At 38.3% G+C, this 23,145-nt stretch overlaps 1 protein-coding gene across 2 annotated transcripts in view; it reads left to right on the top strand.

The window, feature by feature from the left end:
* The window catches only part of LOC107099967 (protein bassoon-like), a 99,464-nt gene that overhangs the window by 68,441 nt on the left and 7,878 nt on the right, over positions 1 to 23,145 (top strand). The window contains exons 8-15 of one of the 2 annotated variants that reach the window (XM_015398303.1): positions 110 to 1,778; positions 3,424 to 3,918; positions 8,580 to 8,917; positions 12,670 to 12,763; positions 13,720 to 13,851; positions 15,331 to 15,386; positions 16,033 to 16,171; positions 18,552 to 18,645. In XM_015398303.1, the coding sequence (XP_015253789.1) occupies positions 110 to 1,778; positions 3,424 to 3,918; positions 8,580 to 8,917; positions 12,670 to 12,763; positions 13,720 to 13,851; positions 15,331 to 15,371 (2,769 nt within the window). In that variant the 3' untranslated portion in view covers positions 15,372 to 15,386; positions 16,033 to 16,171; positions 18,552 to 18,645. Of the gene's footprint in view, positions 1 to 109; positions 1,779 to 3,360; positions 3,919 to 8,579; positions 8,918 to 12,669; positions 12,764 to 13,719; positions 13,852 to 15,330; positions 15,387 to 16,032; positions 16,172 to 18,551; positions 18,646 to 23,145 lie in introns of both variants that reach the window. The other variant, XM_015398302.1, reaches the window with a different exon arrangement.

Genomic DNA, 23,145 nt, shown 5'->3' with positions numbered 1-23,145 from the left:
CCTGACCATGCTGTTATTTTCCCTTCAAATGCTGTCCATGTTTTTTTACCCTCCACACATTTTCCCACTTTTCCTTCCCCTTCTTGCCTTTCTCTCTCTCTCTCTCCAGCTTGCAGCCTTGCAGCAGAGCTCTTTGCTTCGGAAGGTGAAGCGAACCCTGCCCAGCCCTCCTCCAGATGAGACTGCTACCTCAGCTCACTTGACCATGATGACACCTGCCCAACAACAGATCTACCTGTCCTCTGTGCCCAGCCTCAAGCCCAGCTCAAGGTCTGGCCTAGCCGCTAAAGCCAGCCTCCTCAAAGATCTCACCCACGAGCTGAAGGCTGTGGAGCAAGAGTCTACCAAGCTTAGAAAGCAACAAGCTGAACTGGAGGAGGAAGAGAAAGAGATTGATGCTAAACTGAGATACTTAGAACTGGGAATTCATCAGAGAAAAGAGACTTTGGTGAAGGAGAGAGAAAGAAGGGATATTGCCTACCTGAGATGTATGGGTGATACCAGAGACTATATGTCTGACAGTGAGTTGAATAACTTGCGTTTAGCAGCTGCTGCTGCATCACATGAGACAAATGGGCTACTAACAACCAGACCAAGCACTGCTCCACTAAGCCAGTTTACCAGTGACCTAAATACAGCAGCTCAGTACCCACCAACCTCATCTTTCCTCTCCTGTCAATATCCCCAGAGTCAACCAGCAGCACCATCCCAGCAATCAAGTTTGTCATACCAGTCATCTACATTCAATCAGCCTCCTTACCCAACGGTGTCACAGTCACAGGCACTGCCACAGCCCATGACCCTTCAGAGCCATGCCCCTCCTCCTGGACCTACCTATCAACCTCAAACATCCTATCCCTCTCACACCTACCCACAAGCTCAGCCCCCATACCCCCAAACAGATTTGGGGTTACCATCTGCGCCTCAACCTCAGCCTCCAGCTGGGCCTACGGGTTTTGGTCATGCACCACCTGGACAGCCACCATACCCCACCCACAGCTCACCTTATCCCAGTGCTGTGTCCCCCTACCCCACCCAAACGACCCCATACCCTGGGCAGCCCCAAGCTGATATCCTGACAGTTCACCCTGGAAGACCTAGACAGACATCACTTGCTGAACTTGAGCATAAGATGCCAACCAACTATGAGACTATCAGCAACCCAACAGTTGTGGTCACTACTACAGCCCAAGATGCTACGTTTTCATGTGCAGCCCCAGCCTATGGCCCATACACAGGAACAACAACTCTGGCAAGCTCCTATGGGCCATATGGATCTGCAACTGTTTCTAACAGTTATAGTGGTTACTCCACTGTGCCTCCAAGCACTTATGGTCCATATACAACAACACCAGCTGGTTCATATGGCCAGTACACAACAACTACGGCTAATACATATGGCTACACAACTACCACAGCCAGTTCTTATGGACAATATACTTCAACTGTTTCCAATGCCTATGGGCACCCTGTAGATAGTCCTTCGACATACAGCACAGCAGAAGGGATGTACGGAGCTCCTGGTTTAGAACAAAACATTCCAAGAAACTATATGATGATTGATGACGTAAGCGAGCTGACGGCAAAGGATGGGCTGGGCACGACAGCAGGGGACATGATGCATCATGGCAGTAGCGGGCGTTACCCCGGTGACATCCATGGCCATAGCAGCACAACTGGCAGTACGACGCGTGGGGGAACTGGCAGCTCCCCCTACGGCAGGGCACCTGAGGAGGAAGCAGCGATGCAGGATGAGCTGTACGACCACCACGGCAGGGGTAAGAGCAGCTACAGGCATGGACCTCTAGGGGGCAGCAGCAGCGTGAGCGCTAGCTTGGGTGGGGGATCCCCCTATTTCTATGACTACGACTACAAACTTACTGGCATCCGCTCCGGGGTACAAAAATCTTTGGCATCCTCCAGAAGCCTTCTCGCTCCTGCTGTCATGTCCTCCAAGCGCAGCAGCAAGCACAGGAAGTTGGGGACTATGGAGCAGAAAATTTCAAAGTTTTCCCCCATAGAGGAGGCTCGAGATGTGGAAGCAGATCTGGCCTCCTATTCTACAGGTGAGGCTTACCCCTCATCCCACGTTCGAGGGCGACAGCTGATTGAGGATTATGGCTTCAAAAGGAGTGCTTTCAATGGCACCAGTGGCACAACTCATGGAAGTCGATACTATGGTATGACTGTGGATGAGGACGATCGGATTTACTACACTTCCTCTGGCCGCTCCCGTTCCCATGGCTATGGCATGGACAAGATCTCAGCCAGAGATTATCATAATTATCGAAGCAGATCCTACGAGAGAGATGACCGTTCCTACCCTTCTGGCTACAGAGGACGCCATCCAACTCGGCAGTACTCTGAGGAGGAGAATCCATTCAGCCCTTTAGGGAAATTGACGAGTTCTGGGAGATCTTCAAGCTTAGGTCGTGACCCGTATGACAGTCACAACAGTAGATATTATTACTATTATGGCAATTATGGTTCCAGTCACTCGCTGCCAGATGTTCAAGACCATATAAGGGACCTTCCACGGACACATGTCTACAAATCGGATGATACGTACATTATTGATGATTATCATTGTGCGGTATCGGACAGTGAAGGTAATTGTGGGAGCTACATTCCCACAGTCTCACTACCTACTACTGCTCCCACCGTTTATCTAAACGTCCCCCACCCACCCAGAAGCTAGGTTTAGAGATATGACAAAAAAGCAAAGGACACAGATAGCCGTTGCATGCCAGTATTTTCGTCATCCAGAGAGTTACTTGGAAACTCTGAGTCGTGGACTGCTGTCTGTCTGTGCCTGTCTGTCCGTCCTTCCGCCTGTTCGTCCAGTCGTTTCTTTATCCGACACTCGCATGGTTCTTCAGCGTGGTCGTCTTTGTCTTCACAACTCTGACTGACTTGAGAGGTCTTTGCACGATGGCAATATTTTTTCTTCAACAAGTTATTGGCTCTGTTGTGTTGTTAATGGGTTTTTTATTATTTAAGAGATATATGTCAACACTGCAAAAATTTTGTCTAAACAAAATGTTCTATCTAGAATCAAAATTGAACCTTGAATGCTTTATTTCAGTCTTCCATCAACACTAACTATGCAAGGAGAAAGATCCAAACTACTGGAAAGTTCTTTCTTGCATTCAGTTAGCAGCTAAATCTTAAAACAAACTTCTTGTCTACCTGACAGTTTTGCAGTGTTTATGATGTCATGTTTAACTTGTGTTGTATTCTGTGCAGTAAATATGTGCATGAGTGTAAAACTTTACTTTTTGCCTTTCTTTCTGTGTCTTCCCCTACCTACTTTCTTTTTGCATGCGGTTTGTCTTCCTTTTGCCCTTTTCCTTCTTACAGCCTGCATGCCGCTCTCTCCAAACGACATGGAGATTGATTGTGATCTGCTCTCGGTTTCCAAAGCCTACCATCTGGGCCAGGAAGAAACTGACTGGTTTGAGAAACCACGCTCCAGTTCTCGACACTACGGCAGCAGCCACTCTGGAAGGAGTCGGCATGGTATAAAGCACACCTACCATGATTATGATGAACCTCCTGAGGAGGATCTGTGGCCGCAGGATGAGTACAGTCATGGCGGTCGGCACTCATCATCACGTGACCACAGGCACCATGGCAGTTCTAGCCGCCACTCTTCCACCCGTCACTCAGATGAGCCGAGATCCTCAAGGTCATCTAAGGGGCATCCGAAAGATCCATCTATGCGCCATGACCCCTCAGGACGTTCTTCATCATCAGGAAGGCGTGGTGAGTCCAGGTCTGGAGGGTATCACTCTTCAGACTACTCCAGGGATCCTTCTGGACATCATCATGGCCAAAGATCTTCAAGGCAGGGAGATCCACACAGGTCCTCACGCAGCAAGTCCCAGGGCCAAGTAGACATGCAGGGACAACAACCAGGTAAATCTTTAAATCTGCTAATTTCAGTCAACTTGATTATATTAGATTGAGCAAGCAAGCACTTGCTCAATGCAGAACAGCTCAGCAATCAGGAAGAGAGGGGCAGAGGAGCAAAAACATCAAGCAGCTTAACTTTCTTTAAGCTGTTTGTAGCAAAGTGTTTTTATATCGACCAGATTTTGGCCGATCTCAATTAATGATTAAAATCGGCCTCATTAATCAGTCTGGCTCTAATTTTGGTTCTGATATGTGCTGCTGATTTTCGGGGCTGATTATTTAAGCCCATATTGCCTTTTTTAACTCCACTGCTTTTTCATCTTCCATATACGTAATAATGACACAATGATTCAATGATTCATGATGATGAAATAGGTAAGCCAAAACCTTAAACCAATGAAAAAAACATTTTATTGGTGGGTTTCCAGAGGGAATAGCAATGCAGGTCCCTCAAGACATGATTGCTAAATGCACAATTAAATCAGCCAATGCATGAATGTATTGCCCAATATTGATCCAAGAAAAAAACTCCAATATCAGCCAAAAATACCCGCTGGTTGATGCGTCAGTCTATCTCTAATTCTTTTCTTTCCATTATATTTATGTGTTTTTCATATCTCACAGTTCATTTTTAAGGTCCCATTTGGAAGTATGATCTCTCAGTGTCTATTTTATTTCAGACTTTCTTTGCTTGACAAAATCTCTTACTTGTACTCATTATCTTCTGCTTTATCTGGGACTGGGTGGAATGGGCAGCATTCTCAGCTGGGACAGTTGACTTCCCTTGCTTTAGAGATCTATGCCAGCTTCTCTTAGAGAATGATGTCCAGGGTGTTCTGGGAGCTTCAAGGGGGCATCTACAACAGATTCTCAAGCCACCTCAATTGATTCTTTCAGATGTGAAGGAGCAGCAGCTCCATCTCAAACAGCTCTTTGATGGCCAAGCTCCTCACCCTATCTCTAAGGGATTGCCAAGCCACCCTGCAGAGGAAGCTCTATTCAGCCAATGATATTTTGATCTTGTTCTTTAAGTCATGACCCTGATATCATGTTTAATGATTAAGTTAGGAGAAGCAAACAGCAAATTGAGGGCTTCATCTTTAGTCTTTGTGCCTGCGTTACAGGGGCAGCGGCACTGATTTGTCCGATCTGATACTTGACCTTCTCCACTTAAGGCAGGAAACCCCAAATTAAGAGCATAATTTGATGCGTATAATATCATCAAGAAGACTAACCTCAGCAAAATGTATTGCAATTAAAGCACAAAATATATATAAAAGAGGTGCATGTAAACCACAATATGCTCCTTAATGTTTTATCTCTCAGTTTAATCCTATAGGTCTTACAATGAGAAATTTTGAATTCAGAAATCCCAAATGCATAAGCAAATACATTGCAGGACCCAGGATCCCATGATAATACCCTATTTATGATTTAAGAGGACAAAATGACCATAAAGGGGGGTTATTGGCTGCAGTTTTATTTTATAACTAAAATGGGCTACAGAATCCATTGGACTGCTTTGTACCATAACATTTAAGCGCCCTCCTGCAAAATTTGTTTTGGTTTGTTTTTATGTTAACATCTGGTGTATAATTCCGTCATCTTTTTATAGAATAAAGAGAACATTAAATATGAAGAGGTCTTTGAAGATAATGTACACCCTAAAATCCCTCTTGCCAAGAAAATCTAAAGTACAAAAGGCCAGAAAATCTTGCAAACATTGAAAAATAAGATATGCTTCTTCACACTTTCTCTCAAAAGTGCAACTATTGCTTTAAAAGCCTCTAAGTTGCTGTATACCATCTTTAGGGTATCCCATTGTTTTGTTTTTGTAAAAAAAACTGCTTGAGGGCTTATCATTTCTTAAAAATGCAAGCCCTGTTAAATTAGGTAATTGCAATAGAATATGTGTAAAAACAAGAAACAGAAGAGAACTGATTACAATTCCTTGACATTTTGACTTTTTTGACAAACCAATCAGAATACATGGGAATATGTAAATCTATATATAGCCTTTTCCCGGATGCTTACAATCTAGAACAGCCACCAAAGTTAACACTTTTCCAAGACTAACTTCATGAGGTTAGGAAGTAGATTACTGTAGGAAAAACCTTTAAAAACTCTGCCTTATTGTTGACAATACTGGATAGATAAGAAAATAAATCATGCTAGAACCAATGCACAGAGAAGACCTTTGCAGTGTTTTGAATGTGCTATGATCTGCTCTCTGATCCTAGAAAAGGTCCATGTTCTAAAGTAATATTTAGTAAATTTTACTTTTCAGGTTAAATGTGTTTCCTCTATCCCCCAGAGATCAATACTTTTTAATTAACAATATTGAGTATAACATTCTGTTTATGCTGAAGGCAGCATCATGGACATGTTCTTTAGCAGGTTAGTGCTTATTGTATTCCTAGACCTGCTGCTTTTGCTCATTTGCTTATGATATAAGTAAAATAAACCCTATACTATCCATGAAATGTTGCTTTAGTTTGGCAAGAGAAAGCCTCACAAAGTGATTTTTTATTGATTTATTCTGGGGTAGGTGTACAGTGCCACTTGTAGTTGCAGCTCCTGAAGGAAGTAGCCTAAAGGACTTAAATGAATATGGCTATTCTGTAAAAGCCTTGGAGCATTTAAAAAAAATTATTCGACAAACATTATAGAGACGAAGGAAGGTTCTGAAGAATGATGCGCAAAACATTACTGATATCGGATATTACTGCAGGGTTGTTTTTATAAAAGAAATATGCAGAACATTTTGCGATATCTTACTGTGCAGGGTTAAACAAGAATAGCAACAAGCCTATGAAATCTTTGGAGTAGGTGCAGAAATCCACTGCTCAGTTTAAACAATCGGTTGACTGGATTACATTAGTTGTACATCTAAGAAATCTGTGCCCATATTCACCAAGATTTTCAGTTGTCTCAGAGCGCTCCTATACCGGCCTAAAAAATCCTGCCAGTGGTGCAGCTGAGAAGCAAGAAGACCTCAGGTTTTCTTTATCTCACTATGAAAGCATAACTGACCCTATTGCTGTGTGTAAAGCTGTCTTCTAAGAGTTGTGATTCGTTAATACAAGAAACAAAAACATCTAAAGAAAAATGCACTCTTAAAGATGAATTAACAAATTGTAGAATTTATGCAGTATCAACAAATCTTTCCCATGATATTAAAACTTAGCCAAATTAAATTGTCATAAATTATCAAAATGTTTGAATGTACTTTTGTTTCATCCTCATTATTTTCTCCTTTATGTTTTCTCCCCTTGTTGGTTATTTCACTAGTTCATGCATTTGAGATTAAGATGCATTGACCTGTCAGTATTGTACTTTAAGTGCCTTCTGGTTTAAAGCCATTAAATTGGCAAATTGGTGGAGGTGGAGAAAACTGAAATGAAAAGAGACCTCAGAGCACAGCACTGTCTGGTAATAGAATAGAAGAGTGTTAAAGAATAAAGTGGTCCAGGGATCATGATGCGGAAAACAAGGCGTTTGAGGCACATTTCTGAGCACATGTGGCAATTTCTCTGTGTTGGTATGCCTGCCTGAAATGAGAAAAACTACTTTCCAAAAATAAAGAAGCCAGAGAGGATATGGCATTGCACATCTATTTTTTAGATGATCATTGAGGCTAGTTGACTGACTGACTGACTGACTGACTGACTGACTGACTGACTGACTGACTGACTGATTGATCAACTTCAACGAAATAGTGACAATATAATGTACTTTTTTTAATCTATCTTCCTTCTGTGTAGGCTTTACTATATTTTGTATATCAATGTACTTCAGTTTTTGTGTAATTATGCTATTTTTTTATGTGACTTTTACCAATTATCTTAAAATGTCCATAAATAAGAGAATTTTCTATTATATGGTTAAAATTCTTTAGTATCATATATATTGTATTGCATGTTCTACTTTTGTACATGCGATTTTTTAATGATTTTTATCATCGTTCATTGGTCTCTAATAAAATGACATCAAAACAGCTGCACCTTTAAACTGTGCGGGCGCTGGAATTTATTCCCTCCTATGGGGATTGTTAAGTTTCTTGTCTGAGTATTATCAATGGCAGGATTGGTAACGAAGGTGTCCTTATTTTTCTACTATTTAGGTTGTGGATTGGCCAAATAGCTTTCTCTGTTGCAACAATCATCTCTGCCTAAAATACTCTTACAGTGACTTAAAGTCCTCCTCCCTCATACTTTTTACATTTTATCTTTTTAAGAGCTCTGTTCAGGCTCAAGGTGCTTTTTAAATAGCTTTAGTCTTATCGAACAAAAACATTAAGATAATGAGAAAATCTACAATTTTGTCTAAAATGACGTCACTAAGAGCTACTTTTAGTCTTAACACTTTGTGAATCAGGATCCTGGTCCTTAGAAATGTTTTTTTTCCCAGGGATTCTAGGAAAAAATTTTATTTATTCCAAATTGAGAATCTTTTTCACTTCCTTTCACTTCACAATCATGGAATATGTTTTGTTTAGCTTGAAATCCAAATGAAAAGTAATATTTCTACTGACTTGATAAGTAAGACATAGACCATCTTTTTGGTGTTCGATTTTTGAATTTATTTACTCTTTTTATAGTAAGAGGAATCAGTTTCTGAGTAGGTTTGCTTTAAAGAAAATCTACTTTTTTACCTCTATATAGGCTCCAGGTCTGGCAGTGGTTCTGGGAGAGCTCAGGGCTCTGCTGGTGGGCCCCCAGGATCAGGACGACAGGGAGGCCCCGGGTCCCAGTCAGATGGGACCCAAGGACAGAGGACTCAGCTCCAACAACAGGCCCAGACATCTGCAGTCAGACCAGGACAACCTGGTACAACAGCAACCACAGGCCTCCAGCAGCAGACCCCAACCCAAGGTCAAGGCATGGGCATGGGCATGGGAATGGGTCAGGCCCAGGCAAAGCCGGGACAAATGGGACCAGCTGGCGGGCCCATGGGGCAGGCTAGGCCAACCGGTGCAGCAGGAGCCACACCGTCAACTATGGTGAGTAGTACAAAGAAAAAGTAGTCAAATGCACAATTCTCACTTTTGAACATAGTTAGCTTTTTCCCGTCATTTATTGTTTTCCAGGGGAGTTACAACAAACAGAATGTTGTGTCTAATCACCTTTGATGAGTTTTTGTTAAAGCGTTGGCCTGTTAAAAAATGTTTAAACAACTTCATCTTCTTTTTTGTTACTATGAAGGCTGTAAGAATAGAATAAAAAAGTTTATTTATAAATGACACTGGATGGTAAAAGCGACCTCGGAGTATAGGGTAAGCAGTTGCTGTAAAGGTTGAAAGTAATGTAGGTAAAAAAGCAAACTTGGGTTTACTCAGTCCAACCTTCCTGTTATCAGCTGAAAGTATGCTTCTCTCTCACGGGTCGGATGAACTTCTCAAATAACTCAACATGCAAAAAATTGTTTCTTTTTAGAATACCTTTTTCCAGCTCTGTGCTTTCCTAGTCTCATTCAAAGCACTGCGCTGATAGAGAAAATCGTTGTGTCTTAGTAAGTCAAAGCTTTGAAGCGTCGAAGTAGGTTATTGTCAAACAATCTTTTGAAATCAATAATGCAATTTTTATTTGAAAATAAAAGAAAACTTTTCTTATATGAAGTAGGTTTTTTTGCAAGCTTAAATTACTTGTATTTGTTATTTAATAAGGTATATACATTTTTTCTTGCCATCTGATATAGAAAACTATTTATCTTCAGTCATTCACTCCTAAATTTTAGTCTGCTAATGTTTTTCCCCTTTTTCTGTCCTTCTGTTTGTCACTATGTTGCCTTCGAAAAGCGTTTTTGCAGACCACACCCTGTCCTCTTTCAGAGTTTATTGAAATTCTGATGTGCGTCTGCTGGCAGGCCTTATCTAACACCTTCATTAACACAGAGGAAGCTGATAACCAATGGGGCTGATTCACTGTCTGCTAGACGCCCAAGAAACTGGCGCTTAAAGATTTGCTAAAATCTATTCCTGTCTTTAATCCATCAACCCTTTTAAAACAATTTCTCAGGAGAAGCGTGAGGTTGTGATGATAGTCATTGATTTTAGCTTCAGTAGGTGATCATATGAATGTGTTCTGTTCACAGAAGGCCATGTTAGTTCTTACCAATCCAAAAATAGTCATGATGTGGTTCCACCACTAAATCTTGTATTTTTCATTTCATTTTATGCTTGAATTTTAGATGAAAATGGCCCAAAAGTTTAGACAGAAAACTCATCCTTCCATTTTCCATCATGCTTATCTTAAGCGGGGTAGTGAGGGGTGCTGGTGTCTATCTCCAGCGGTCCACGGGCGAGAGGCAGGGTACACCCTGGACAGGTTGCCAGTCCATCGCAGGGCAACACAGAAACAAACAGGACAAACAATCATTCATGCACACACTCACACCTAAGGAGTATTTAGAGAAGCCAATTAAACTTACAGTCATGTTGCTTTTGGACTGTGGGAGGAAGGCGGAGTACCCAGAGAGATAGACAGGAAACCAAAATCCTAAAATAGGATTTTTTATTTAGATTTAAGAATATGTAAAATTGTATTTCTCTTTTGGGTCTGTAAAGTATTTTTAAATGAATTGCATTTATTGATAATTCGGTAAAGTAGCTGTATTAAATTAAAACTCTTTATGCTGCAAATTGCCTTATAGGGCTTCACAAATGAGGTGCCACTGCCTGCAACACCTCAAGATTAATGGCAAATTTGGCAATTATTTTTTTTTACATTCTTTTCAGCCATTTTCCCAGATTATCCACATTTTTAAGTGTGTGTTTTTAAGTGTGTTTCTTCAGTTACATTATTGTGGTTCACAAAAGCAAACATGCTGCAAAAAACCAAAACACCCCACAGACACAAGTAATACAAACTCTTAAAACACATAAGAACCAAAACCAAGTGCAACAAAAATATTATAGAAATACAGAAAATAGGAGCAAAAGGAAAGTGCTAGAAAAAAATCTAAATCTAAGTAAGTCATTTTGTCTTAAATTGAGTGCATTTGTTCATGAATTGAGAAGGTAAGTGAGATACTTTGCCAATGGAACAAGAAAATTTGGATTTAAAATATAAAACAATTGTATTGTCTTATTTTAGGTCTATATTATCTAATTATCTTATTTTAGGAAAAGAAATACTCATTCCATTTACAGATAATCTTATCTACATATTCAAAGGTAAATACACTTAATTTAAGAGATATTGACTTATTTCAAGATTGTTTTTGCAGTGAAGCTCACCATTAAAAGAACAAGCGTACCATTCGATTAGTTCAAAATGGTAAGATACGATGTGATACTTGAGCCAAAGCGGACATGCGTGTAAGTGGTGTCCGGATAGGGTTGGCATTGAGGAAGAAGCTAAAAGAGGAAGCCAATACGATATTCCTTTGCACAGCATAGGAGCTATAAGGTTTCCCATGGTTCTTTGTGTGACAGTATGCATAGGAACGTACTGTATAGGGTAAAGTATTACAACCACTTATTTAAAAAAAGATTAAACTTTTCTGTCTTTCATCAAACTATTTTTTAAAGATCGCATTAATGGACTGATGGTCTTAGATAAAGTTTACAGCTTATTTTTTTTCTCATTTATATTATTATATTCAGCATCTTTTGCTTTTCTCGCATTTTCTGGGATTGCAGCATTTTTCCTTGCAGGGTTTTTCTTTTGCATTCTTTTTTGCCTTGATGTGTTTGCATCAGTCATTATGTATGTCCATTAGCTGCACATTTGTATATCAGCCGCCATAGTATGTCTCCTGCATCATTACACATATACGATGGAGGATGGAAAAAAACATCATTGACAGTCATGCTGTATAGATAGATTTTTATGTGATGTAAAATAAGGTCAGTACTGACTCAGGCCCACATCATTTTATGGGATCAAAAATTAGCACTACAGTTTTAAAATAATTTGATATTTAATATGTCTAAACAAAATGTATAAAGTTGAGGACAACTTTCCTGTGCACTTGAAAGGCACCATTAAATAAAATTCAACTTATGATCTCTTATTGTTGCATAATTTGGATTGTAAAGTGTGAGCAAACGGTTGTGCAACATTTTGACCATTTTGATTCTGTTTTTATTAAGCTGCCAGCTGCCATGACATTTGTAGAAAAGCAGAAGAGAAGATAGAAAGTAGATTTTTTTTTAACTAATTTGGCCCAAATGCTGTATTTTGCTGTAAAAAACCTCTCCGGTTAAAGATGGAGGTTATAACTCTTACTGTCTGTTTATTATTTTTCCAGCTGTAATTTGATTTCTTTCAAAAAATAAAGTTGTCCTTTTCTATATTTGATATCTAGATAACATTTTTTTAGGCGCTATGGTAAATTCTGTACAATAATTATTCAAATTAGTCTTAGAATCTGGGAGATCTGATATTTCACAGCCGAAATGTTAGAGTGACACTAAACAGCCATGAGACTCCTCATCCATGCAAGTCAGTTTTCAGTGCGCTTTGACAGCTCGATAAAAGAATGTCTTTCTCTCCTCTCTGCTGTGTCCGATTCCGTTTTTTTTATTATTATTATTTCTTTCTGTCTTGTGTTGTCATTGTCTAATTACTGTCTTGCTGTCTTATTCAGGTTTTTGTGATAGCAGATGAATACTGGATCCCTATGATTTCCATCTGTCACCCACATCCAGATTACATAACACTCCTTCTCTCCTATAGTCCTCCATATAAGAGGTATTTGTGGTTAAATGGAGCTAAATGCAGCTAAATTTGTCTTTCCTTCCATCTACAGATGAAGATCGACACACCTCCAGCGACAGCGATTGGGGCGAAAGCGGCGCCTGTCATGGCCTCAAAAGCCGGCCAGCCCCCACTTACAGGCATAGGTGATTATTAATCACAACACAGACCGACACACATTCCCACGATACAGCTTATGTTATCCATTATGTGGTAGATTGGTAGATGCTTTGCTTAGTAAATTTGCATAAATTATTATTTGGTAGCAAACACCCTTATGTATCACATAAATAACAGTAACAAATTAACAAATTCAATTCAATTCAGATGTTATTTTATGTCAACTGAATGGTTATTAGACTCAAGAGTTAGGCTAATCTCACAATGGGGATTATATTAAACTAAAACTTGAACATCATTTAAAAGGCACCATTAAATGTTTGATTTTTTTTTAATCAGTAAATAAAAAAATGTATTTCTTACCTATTAAAGTCAACTTAACACCTTTAAAAGTTATCAAGTATTGAAATGTTTTGAGCCCCAAATAAATCATGATATATAGATGTGGGAATATTCCCCAGCAATCCCAAGTAAAGATACTGTATCTGTAAAATCTGTATTTTTCTGACACCTTTAAACTACAGCTTTGACTTGCTTTTTTATGAACAGCGCACACAAGCACAGGCAAGCAAGATCCTCTTAAGATGATTAATTAAAACACTTTTATCAATAATTAATAATGCACAATAAACTAATCCTTTAAAATTCTGCAATACTTTCTGAAACATATAAACATTTGTACATAGAGGAGAATGTACAAAGGGTACATTGGAGAATTACAATGATCTCCTGTTTGATAAAAAAAAAAATAGGACACTATGATAAATCATTTTCCCCTGAAGTGTAAACAAACAGCCCTGTTATTCTCTAATCTGTTTCAACCATTTTCATTTTATTTTCTGGTCCAACGATGTGCCATATTCAGTAAATAATACACAGCCTCCACTTTCACCACCACTGAACCCTTCCTACTCGGGTCGTCCTCTGTCCCTTGTCTCTACCTTTATTATTTCTGCCCCTCATCCTCTGTCTTTCTGTTCAGGCTCTAAAGCGGCTCCTAGACCCGGGGGTATCGGCAGTGCAGCAGCAGGTCAGCCTGGCATGGAGGGGGAAGGCATGTTTTCCAAGATCCTGCCTGGAAGCGCTGCTGAGCAGGCCGGCAAACTGGGAGAAGGTATGACAAACAAACCGGGGGTTTTTTATGGTGTTTTTTCTTATTTATCCTAATGGTTATGCTCTAAGACATGTTAAATTAAGTGGAGGAAATTTGCCTTAGAAAATATATATTTTTTACAGAGAAACTAGTTAAACAACAGTAACAAAACAAGAACAGTCTGCTTTTCAAACTGCGTATCTGAAAAGATTACAATTTGCAAAAGGCTCAAGACTAAAAGAACCAAAACTATATGTGTGATGTGGTTCTAAGTATAAAAAAATGAAGTGTGTTTAATTACTCTTCAATTCCATATAAGAGGAAAATGCATCACTTCTATAGGCTATATATATAGCCTATATATATGTATATTGTATTGTATATTTATGCTAATAAAGGGTGTAAAATGAAGAGCCTGCTGCTGTGTCAAAACACAGAGGACTACGTTTTCCATGATATCACATTTAAAAAAAATATTTTTAATAATGATCATTTCACCATTTGGGGAAGAAAGTATACTCCTGTAGCATCATCAGCTACCAAGTGGTCAGCGGTGTCATTAAAAACCAGTGATACAGCATTAAAAGAGGAACAGAGAGAGAAGTTCAATCTAAAAAAGTCACACGGAAAGAAAAACACAATTAGAATCATTTAAACGACACAATTATTTTAAGACTTTGGCGCTCAGACCTCTGCAGGAAACATTAGCGCTGGATTTTACTTTATATGCATATGCAGGTGTATGAGACCAGGGATGTTTTCCCCCCCAGGCCTGAAACTAGTAGTGGAGTGCAGATAAATGAAGTTGGTCAGTCTGTAGACTGCTGGTGAGACAATGTGCTTTAGATGTATGGAGAGATCCAGTAGACTTCATGAGCTGATACCGGTGGTTCACTCAGGGACCTGGGAAGATTGAAGTCCAGCTTGGATAACACAGCATGAACCTGTCTATGATGAGCAAGCATGAAGCGACAGTGGAGAGGAAAAACTCCCTCTTTGGAAGACGCCTCTGACAGAACCAGGCTCAACATGGTGGTCTGCTGCCGGACCGGTTTAGATGAGAATGCAGTAAGAGTCCGGGAGGAATGACACTGATAGGGGAGAGGTTGAAGAAGCACTGTGGGAAAGCCAGATGGAGCTTAGCTACGATGGAGGTGGGTTAAATTAGGGTCATCTGAGTCAATACCACACATAGCGCAACCACTGCTTGCATTTGGCTGGGTAGCAAACTTAAAGACCTTTAAAGATGAACGCTGATTAGACGTCTTAGAGGTGCTGTTCAAAGCTGATTGGTTTGCGTCAGAGACAGATGAGCCTCTGATGATGAGGGCAAGTAATTCAGTTTCTTCAGTTAAACTTCCGCATAGGCTTCGTTTAAACTCACATACATAAAGGGGATCATCTCCAGACTTCACACAGTAATGTCAAAGAGTTTAATAGCTGCTCCTTAACTGCTTAAAACTCATGTATTTAATGTTATTCTGCTTGCTTTTCCTGCAGCCATCTCTGGGTTTGGGAAGAAATTCACCTCCTTATTTTGAGGTGACACAAATAAGGTATGTACTTTTTTGTTTTATATTTTTATTCTATCATAAATATCGAATAGAAGGACTTCTACATTTCTTGTTAACTAAAAATTAGCCTCAATGGAATTAGATGGTGTTATTGATGATGTCACAAAAAGACTAAATGATAGCTGATGTAAAAGATGTAAACCTTAAGCAAGGGGAGATTATATAAGAGCATGTTTGAAAAGATCAGAACAGCTTCCTATCTGAGTAAAACCAGAATCTAAAGTGGACTCACACAAAGCAGGCCTCCATCTCTAGAAAACCTAGAAATAGAACCTTAGGGCACAACATGAGCCAAGGAAGAGGAGGAAGAATTAAACTGGAATTCAAATTCTCTACATCAGCAGTGGGGTTTTTTTCGACTGCCCTTCTTGTGCGGGGTGAGAGTTTTAGCACTAATAGTGATAACTTGTGTGTAATATGACACTCCGCCCCTACCAACCAGACTGTGCTAACACAGCGTGTTGATGATGATTTGGAAAATGACTTCTGAGATTGTAAGAGAATTCAATCAGCGGAGCTCAAACACAGAAAGATGTCTATCAATATGCATCATGTTATTAGTCTGTTTATGCTTTTTATATTAATGTAATATAAAACAATCTGTTTTAACATGATCATATTTTTACAGGACTCTAAAATATGTCAAAATGAAGTCATGAGGCCCCGTACAAGAAAAACCTCTGAAGTTCCCCCTGCTTTTGTTTTCTGAAAAAAAAGAGAAAAGAAGGAGAGAGAGGATGATTGCTGAAAGGAGGCTGAGCATACTGGTGAGTATAGGAGGTCTACGGTTCAGCTTTTTTGAATCAACGTGCTTGCCTTCTTCATTATTTGGTTAGGAAAAAATGTTGTTTTTTTAGATTTAATGCAGCAGATTTAATACCCTCTTTCAACAGGTGTGCATGTATTTTAGCAAAAGTGACTTGATCAGCTTTTAAAAGCAATTAAATCTAATCTCAAAACTGCAAACAGACCAGACATAATTGTTACAGAAGTTAGAATGTTGTTTTTAAAACTTCTGCACACAATGAAAGGAGAAGCAAACATGGAAAACTCTGAAATAACTGATCATTTGCAGATAAAAGCCCTTCTTTAGAAGCACAGTTATTATTTGTGTGTCTAGTGTATTAATATTCTATGACCTTAGAGAAATAGCCGATTTATTAATTGGTCAAAAGCCTGTTTGCAAACATTCATTCTACAAGGAGATGGTTATTTACATGTGGAAAACATTGAACCCAGTGATGTCCTGGTTAAATTAACTCAAAGATTCAACCAGAAATAAAAATAACAAAAAACAAAGAGCTACATCTTAAACTCCTGAGGTCTCAGTTTGCATGATTAACTGAGCTTAAAGCACAGTATAGCACTAGTATGTTCTTTTTTTTTTATCAACATTTATTTTCACTCATAACAATGTATTTTGTTGTTTTCAGCCTGTTGAAACACAAATAAAATAATTTCTCTAATGAAATCTGTAAGAGGCAGACACTTTAAAACTGCTGTATTCCTACAACTTTTTTACATTTATCAGTTCAATAAAAGATTTTGCAGTCTAATTCATTAAGATAAGAATTTTAATCAATCAACACCAATATTTAAATAAAAAAAATATATATGTTTTGCAGCAGGTCATGTTTTTTCAGCGTAAGCAACAAGATAACTTCCATTGAAAGGAAACATTTCACCTACCAACACCAGTTCAGATGCTGCATTTGTTTTCACCATCACATCAAGCCGCCCACATAATCCTGTTTGTGTTGTGATGATCATCTGTGATTAGAGTTGATATCTTTTCCATCTGATCTATAAGCTGGAGCAGTTTGACCCATCAGACATGCAGTAGATTAAAACCACATTATGAGAGCAATGACAGCTGATAACGACCATTTATCTGTCTAATAAGGATTAAAGTTGCTCTATCATGTAGTTGAGCTGCAGAAAAAGATTTGACTAAAATAAAACCTCTATGGGTGCCATTAATAACGTTTAAGTATTCAAGCATCTTTGGAGAAAAGCTATATAAATACAGCAAACATTATGATACTTTTGGAGATTTCATCTTAAAAGATGAATATATTTTAGAGAAAAATCTGTTAGTTCATATTTAATACACTAAAAACATGGTTATGGAAAATGCTTGAAGCTTTAAAAAGAATTTTTTTTTTGGCATTCTCAGAAATTAAATTGAAACTATACATTGTTAATCATAGGAGATTCTGAAATTTGGTTGATTTACATGATCAGGTACCTATTCAGGTTCAAAGCAAGAAAGAAAACATACTGACTCAAATAGCATTTCTAGCTTTGAAACGGTTTATAGTAATGTGGAGGGGAAAAAAATAATGATTCTAGAGCCGTTTCAGCAAAACAACCAAAGTTAAAATATTGGAAAGTTTTTTTATTCATTAGCAGACTGAAAAGTGCCTAAAATAATAAGCATGTACATTGAGGTTTGGTGTTATTAGCTGCTGCTGAAGGCAGATTAGACACAAATCAATCTAGATTTGGGGTTAAAAATGCATTTCTGAGAACAATTCATTTCATTCTATTATTCTTTTAACTTTAAGCAATGTTATATTAACTTCTCCACCAGTACCTGAGAACAAATCCTGCAGGACCTTTAATTTTACCATAAGCCTTTTGATGGCATCTTCCTCCTTCTTGAGTTTCTTATTCGTTCATTTAAACGGCAACTAATGACAGAGAATTCATTTCAATCCTTACCTTGAATGAATGAGATCCCTCCAATGCTTTGGGAGCTGCCATGACCAGGTCTTTGCCCATCAGATGAAAAATTGTAAGCCTGTCTAACGACCTGAAGAGTTTTTTACGGTAATGTCACAATAATGGTTAAAAAGTTTCTGAAAGGATTTATCAGTTTTTTTACAACACAGAACCCCCAGGATTATGCAAACTTCATAAATCCACTGGCCTATGATATATTCATGCATTATTCTAAATACTGAGAAACTTCCATAGCTGTTTGGTAAATTCCTTTTATAAAGATACTATTTTCCAAAAGCCAAGTTAAACTTGAAGTTACCTTTGTGAGACATTAATCCTGCCCTGTGATTTAATCCCCAGCTGTAAGCTTATAGACACCAGGGGGAAAGACTTTAACCAAAATACTTCTGTCTCTTTTTGCAGCCAAAACAGACTGGAATCCTCTGGATGCTTCATGTCTTAGATCTGAGCACACAAAGGCAGAGAGAAGACTCTGATCTCTCTGACAGGCCAGACAGTAAGTTACTATTACCTTCACACACAAAAAAAATCTCTTGAAAGATTTTTTATTGCTGTAGAAATCCAAACTTTATGACCTTGATTTCATTTTGCAATTTAATTTTAAAGGTTAGCCTGCATGATAACCAACTAGGTTATCTGGCTCCTTATTTGGTTGTATATGGTTTTTATATCGCTCTATTAGGCTTTTTAAATTACATGTTAATCTGAGCTAATCAGACTTTAGTGGAAATGTTTTATGTAACTCATTTCAGAAAGTTGTTTTTTTTATAGTATTTTATTTTGAGAAACATATTTCCCTTCATTGTTTCTTATGTTTTAATTATTACTGACTACATATAATGAAATTTCAAAATGGGTTTCTCAGAAATTTACAGAATATTGAAAAAGATCAATATCTCATGATGTAAAACCCTAAATACCCAACAGTAATTCCCACAAAGAAAATGGTCCATCAGTCCCAGCAATAAACTAAACATTAATGAAGGAGACCTTTAACTCATAGATGTACAAAAGTCACAATACTTTAGCTTTTCAAAGATGTATTTGTATAGTAAAATACATTAAAGGTCTTACTATATAGAAACCTACGTTATATCCCAATCACAATTAAAGAGGAAGATTCCTGTCTAATCCTCATTTTTAGAATCATTAAGCATCGACTCTGAAAGGAATCATATCAGTTTGGTTTGAAAAGAAAGCAAAGGAAAGTAGGTATCATTATAATTTAATTTCACTTAATTGTCTTCATTAATGATTGAAGAAACATGCAAATATTTGTTAAATACTAGTGAAAGGGACATGAGCGATAATATTAGGGAATAGTACATTTAAAACATCAATATTGATCCATTAGAAAATAAATCTTTTTTTTATCCAAAATGTAATGGTCTGTGTGATCAAATAAATAACATTCTAGAGCCAAATATTACCTCTAATTCTAATTTAGGATGGAGATAATCCAGAAGGATTTAGGAGAGTCTGTCTGTCAGGCTAACTTAAAGTTATGGAAAGTTAAAAAGTTATGGATGGATTTTAATTATATTGTTATCAGAGGTTTCCCGCATGTCAAGGAATAATTTATTGTATTTTGGTGATGATGCATATCATAATCTGGATACAGGAAATTTAAAATATTTTCTAACATTGTGAGATAGGGATACCAAGCAGTTCCCCACTAAACCAGAGGGTGGCAGCAGTGACTATTCACAGCCTCAGCATTGGACTCAAAAAGTCTAGAGGTATTTTACTGAAGTCACCAGAGGTGCACCTCACGCCACTGAATAATTCATTCAAATTTGGTAATATTCCAGATCACGTGTGAGTTTTAGCTATAGGTGGAAAGTCATAATTTGGGGAAAAAATTTCCCTTGGTGGAGGTCAATTTGTACATATCAGGGAAAGCTAATTCTGAAACACAAGGTTGATTTTCTGGAAAATGTCAGAAGAAGGATACAGCATTGATCATTTTAGCTTGATGAAAATACACTTATATTGTGTTTTATGATGAGTGATTCAACAGTTTAAAAATGTGGATATGGTTCATTAAAGTTTACCTGCTGCAGGGAGAGGCCTTATGTGCCATCATGCTCTTCAAGACTCTGAAGCCTCTTGGCGCTTCGATGTTTGTACCTGCACCTGAAAAAAACTAAAACCTGGATTTTTTTTTGAGGGGCTCACCTTCTTTAGAGTCAGCTGTAGAGAACAGTCTCAGGATCCAACAGTAGATATAGTTCAGACCAGATGTTTACATCCTTTATATTAGAAAAACAAAATTTCAGCACTTTCTAAATAGATTTAATATTTCCAGTTGTAGCTCATGGAGGATAACTTTGAATATCTATATCTGCAAAATTTACAAAATTAATGAATATTTTATTTTCAGAAATGAAACTATGAATTGAAATTCAGATTTTTATATACACAAAGAGTGTTATAACTTTGAACATTATGGAAAGGCCAGCTGATAATGTGATGCCTTTTTGCATTCTGACAGTTGATGCAAGGCCAAATCTCAGACTGCTTTCTGTTGTGACACCAAGAACAAAATCGAATTAAGTCAGAAAAGATATCAGCCATCAACATGTGAATGTCCAACCATCATAAGGAAACTTGGAGAAGAAGTCAGATCGTCCAAAACAATTAGAAAACAGCAAATTGCACTTTGCAAAAGCATTCCTGGGGTCAGAAGGTGGGGAAGGTGCAAAACAGAAGGTATCATGAGGAATTAAGGCTACATAGAAACACTAAGATTCGGTCAGGGAGGTCAAACTTGGAAACAAAAGGGTTTTTGTAAATGGAAAATAAAGTGACAATCAGAAAGATCTCAGTGCTAAAGAAAGGAGGAGGAACAAGGACCAAAACTCCATTACACTGTTTTTTTTTTTTAGAAGCAGCTGGAATGAAACCCAACAGGTCAGACCCAAGTCACTCAGGTTAGGGTTCAATCCTGCCAAATACAAAGAAAATTTAGATAACCTGAGGAGCTGAATAACAACATCCTCTGTTTCTCTTCTGGCAAGTAGAAATAAGTTTAGAAATTTTAACTGAGCTAAGATTTATTTTATGTCAAAATGCGAAGGAAAAAAAACAGTGTTATTTTGTCTCTTAATTCAGTGAAAGTAAATATCTGGTTTATGTACCTGAGACCAGATGCATACGTGCGTACGGATACAGTAGGCAGAAAGATGGATCATGCAAAAAAGCTATTTTTGACAGTTTTGTTTTACATCTTAGGCGTGCTGATCCTGACGGCTCTGCGGGCTCCTGTAATGAGACATGACAGGAAGCTGTATGACGCGGCTGTAATAAAGCGAAGCAGAAATTACTGCGTTCCTCTGCCTTGATAACAGTGGCTTCTGAAGCCTTTGATGCAGCACTGGATGAAGGGCAGGCCTTGATGTTGCCGGTTTATTTCACAGCGTGAACACAGTGTTGCGTGGAGCGAGTTTCTCTTCCGTTCAGCCATGCAGCGGCTATCTGCCTCATGTGGCTCCAGCTGCTGCTGCACTGCCAGTCCTCCCACGTTTCTCCAGCTTTCAGATACGTTTCTCCTCTTATCCTCACCTCCCATATAAATTCCCCTTATATTTCCTGTCTTATAATCTCACGATTCCCATTAAATACTGTAAATCTTTTCCTTTTTTTTTTTGACTTCCCAAAAATAATGTCCCCATTTCATGTACCTTTTTGTTTTTACTTTACATCAAAATTTTATTTTTTTGTTTACATTATACAGATATCATGTCTGTACATTAAATCTCCTCTTTTTTTTCTGGAGGATTTTTCCTTAGAGATACTGGCTGTGGGTGTTTGTTCCCATTCAGTCAAAAAAGCATTATGTAGGCCTGCTTCTGATGGGCTGACTCACTGTTCCACTTCAGCCCCAAAGCTGTTTGAAGACGTTCAGATCACAGCTCTGCAGATACATTTTCCAACAGTGAAAAGGAAATCTTTCCCTATTTTCCTTTTTTTTCCTGGGCTTGATCCTGCTCACATGTTTGAATGTGTGAACCCTATGCATCCAACTCTCTGCCTAGTGAGCCAGTTTGTTTGTTCGTTTGAATTCATACATGCTTATGTGCATCACTGTGCATGTTCCCCTGCCTGCTGTTTACAAGCCCTCTGGGGTCCTGTGTTCAGTGGAACAGAGTAAGTTTGGTGATAGAACGCATGTTTGGAGATGTTAAAGCTGAGTCACACAGAAAGTGAACTGGAAGGCAGTGATTCAATAAAAAGGAGGCTTTAGTAAATGTTGTATAGAGGAATCAGGATTTATGATATTTTCAGTTTGTGCAAAATTATTCATATTCAGATGTTTTAGATTTTGTTACAGAAAACTTCTATGTATTTCTTCTAGGTTTAATGTAATAAACTGTTACAATGTAACGAACGTAATGAGTGATAACTAAAACTGGTGCATGTTTTTTTTTTATTTCTTTACAAGTATAACAGTGAAACGTGGTGTAAAACCACATTATATTACGTTTTGGTAGAGGTGGTTCACTATTTAAGGAGCAAAGAGTTGCGTCTTCAAAAAGACAGTTAACCCCATGTAATAGCGCAATCTTTCCAATAAAGATGCGTTTGGCTCTTGGTTCAGAAGCATCCAAGTTAGACTCACTTCAGATCTGTCAGATGTTGTTTAATGTGATCATGCAATCAGCAAACTTTCTTTCCTCTTGATCAAGACGCTTTATTTTCCAAAATCAAAACAAACTTAGATTTACTTACCGCAATATGACATGACACACAGATCATATCGGCTCATTTCGTTCCCTTTTTGCCACTCAAAGAAAACAACTATAATAATAATCAAAAGCAGTCAAAAACTGTATGGCTGCGCTGACTGAATCCAAAAGCTCACCCGGCCCCAATAGCCAACTCCAATATAATCCAGGTGCTGCAGTCACCTGTCCATAATGAAGGGGCAGAGGCGAGAGACAGCGTAAATTATGAATGGCAGCAAAACACAACTAAACAAATTCATAATTTCATA

This window comes from Cyprinodon variegatus, unplaced genomic scaffold, assembly GCF_000732505.1.
Source record: "Cyprinodon variegatus isolate N-32 unplaced genomic scaffold, C_variegatus-1.0 Scaffold925, whole genome shotgun sequence".
NCBI classification, from domain to species: Eukaryota; Metazoa; Chordata; class Actinopteri; order Cyprinodontiformes; family Cyprinodontidae; genus Cyprinodon; species Cyprinodon variegatus.
The sequence above is the reverse complement of the archived record's forward strand: the minus strand, read 5'-3'. Positions and strand labels throughout refer to the sequence as shown.